This window comes from Penaeus vannamei, chromosome 3, assembly GCF_042767895.1.
Source record: "Penaeus vannamei isolate JL-2024 chromosome 3, ASM4276789v1, whole genome shotgun sequence".
Taxonomy (NCBI): Eukaryota; Metazoa; Arthropoda; class Malacostraca; order Decapoda; family Penaeidae; genus Penaeus; species Penaeus vannamei.
Window position 1 is genome coordinate 33,938,234 of NC_091551.1, and position 578 is coordinate 33,938,811.

The following is a 578-nucleotide window of genomic DNA, read 5'->3' on the forward strand; positions in this document are numbered from 1 at the left end:
ATCAGCTAAATACTTTCACCATGTTTTTTTTTTTTTTTTTTTTTTTTTATTCATACGCTACCTAAAAAAAAAGAAGAAAAAAAAAAAAAGGAGGATGAAGTCGATTTAAACCAATCCATAAAACGGAAGCATCGCAGCAGCATTCAAAGGAGTTCAAGTCCGAGCAATAGTTTGTGAACAAGAAAGATCACAAATATCGTCTCTTATCATCAATTCTTTTATGGTGTAACGGGAAGCACGACGGCCTCGGAAACAGTGGACCCGGGTTCGAGTCCATTAGTTTGTTTGTTTTTTTCCTCATTTAAAATATAAACAAGACACGCGAAACTTCAAAAACAATACATGGATAAAATGGAAATTTAAATGAAGCGTGATGAATAGAAGATCAGACTCAGGGCTCAGTGGATCGACGATGACTTGCAGATTACAGATTCAGGAGAAAGCCCAGTGAGTTGCATGGCCAAGTGGTGCTATATTTACACAGGGAATGTATAAGAATATATTGGCGGCAGAAAACTATGCATAATAATTATTAAAGAAGAAAAAAACTCGATACCATTTTTCACAATTTGAAATTT

The 578-nt window shown here is 34.8% G+C and overlaps 1 protein-coding gene across 1 annotated transcript in view; it reads right to left on the bottom strand.

Annotated features, from left to right (window-relative positions):
* Window positions 1-398: 398 nt before the first annotated feature.
* Window positions 399-578, bottom strand: part of LOC138859839 (uncharacterized abhydrolase domain-containing protein DDB_G0269086-like) — a 7,172-nt gene continuing 6,992 nt past the window's right edge. Inside the window, exon 7 of the mRNA XM_070116138.1 lies at window positions 399-470. Coding sequence (XP_069972239.1) covers window positions 399-470 — 72 coding nt within the window. The remainder of the gene's footprint in view (window positions 471-578) is intronic.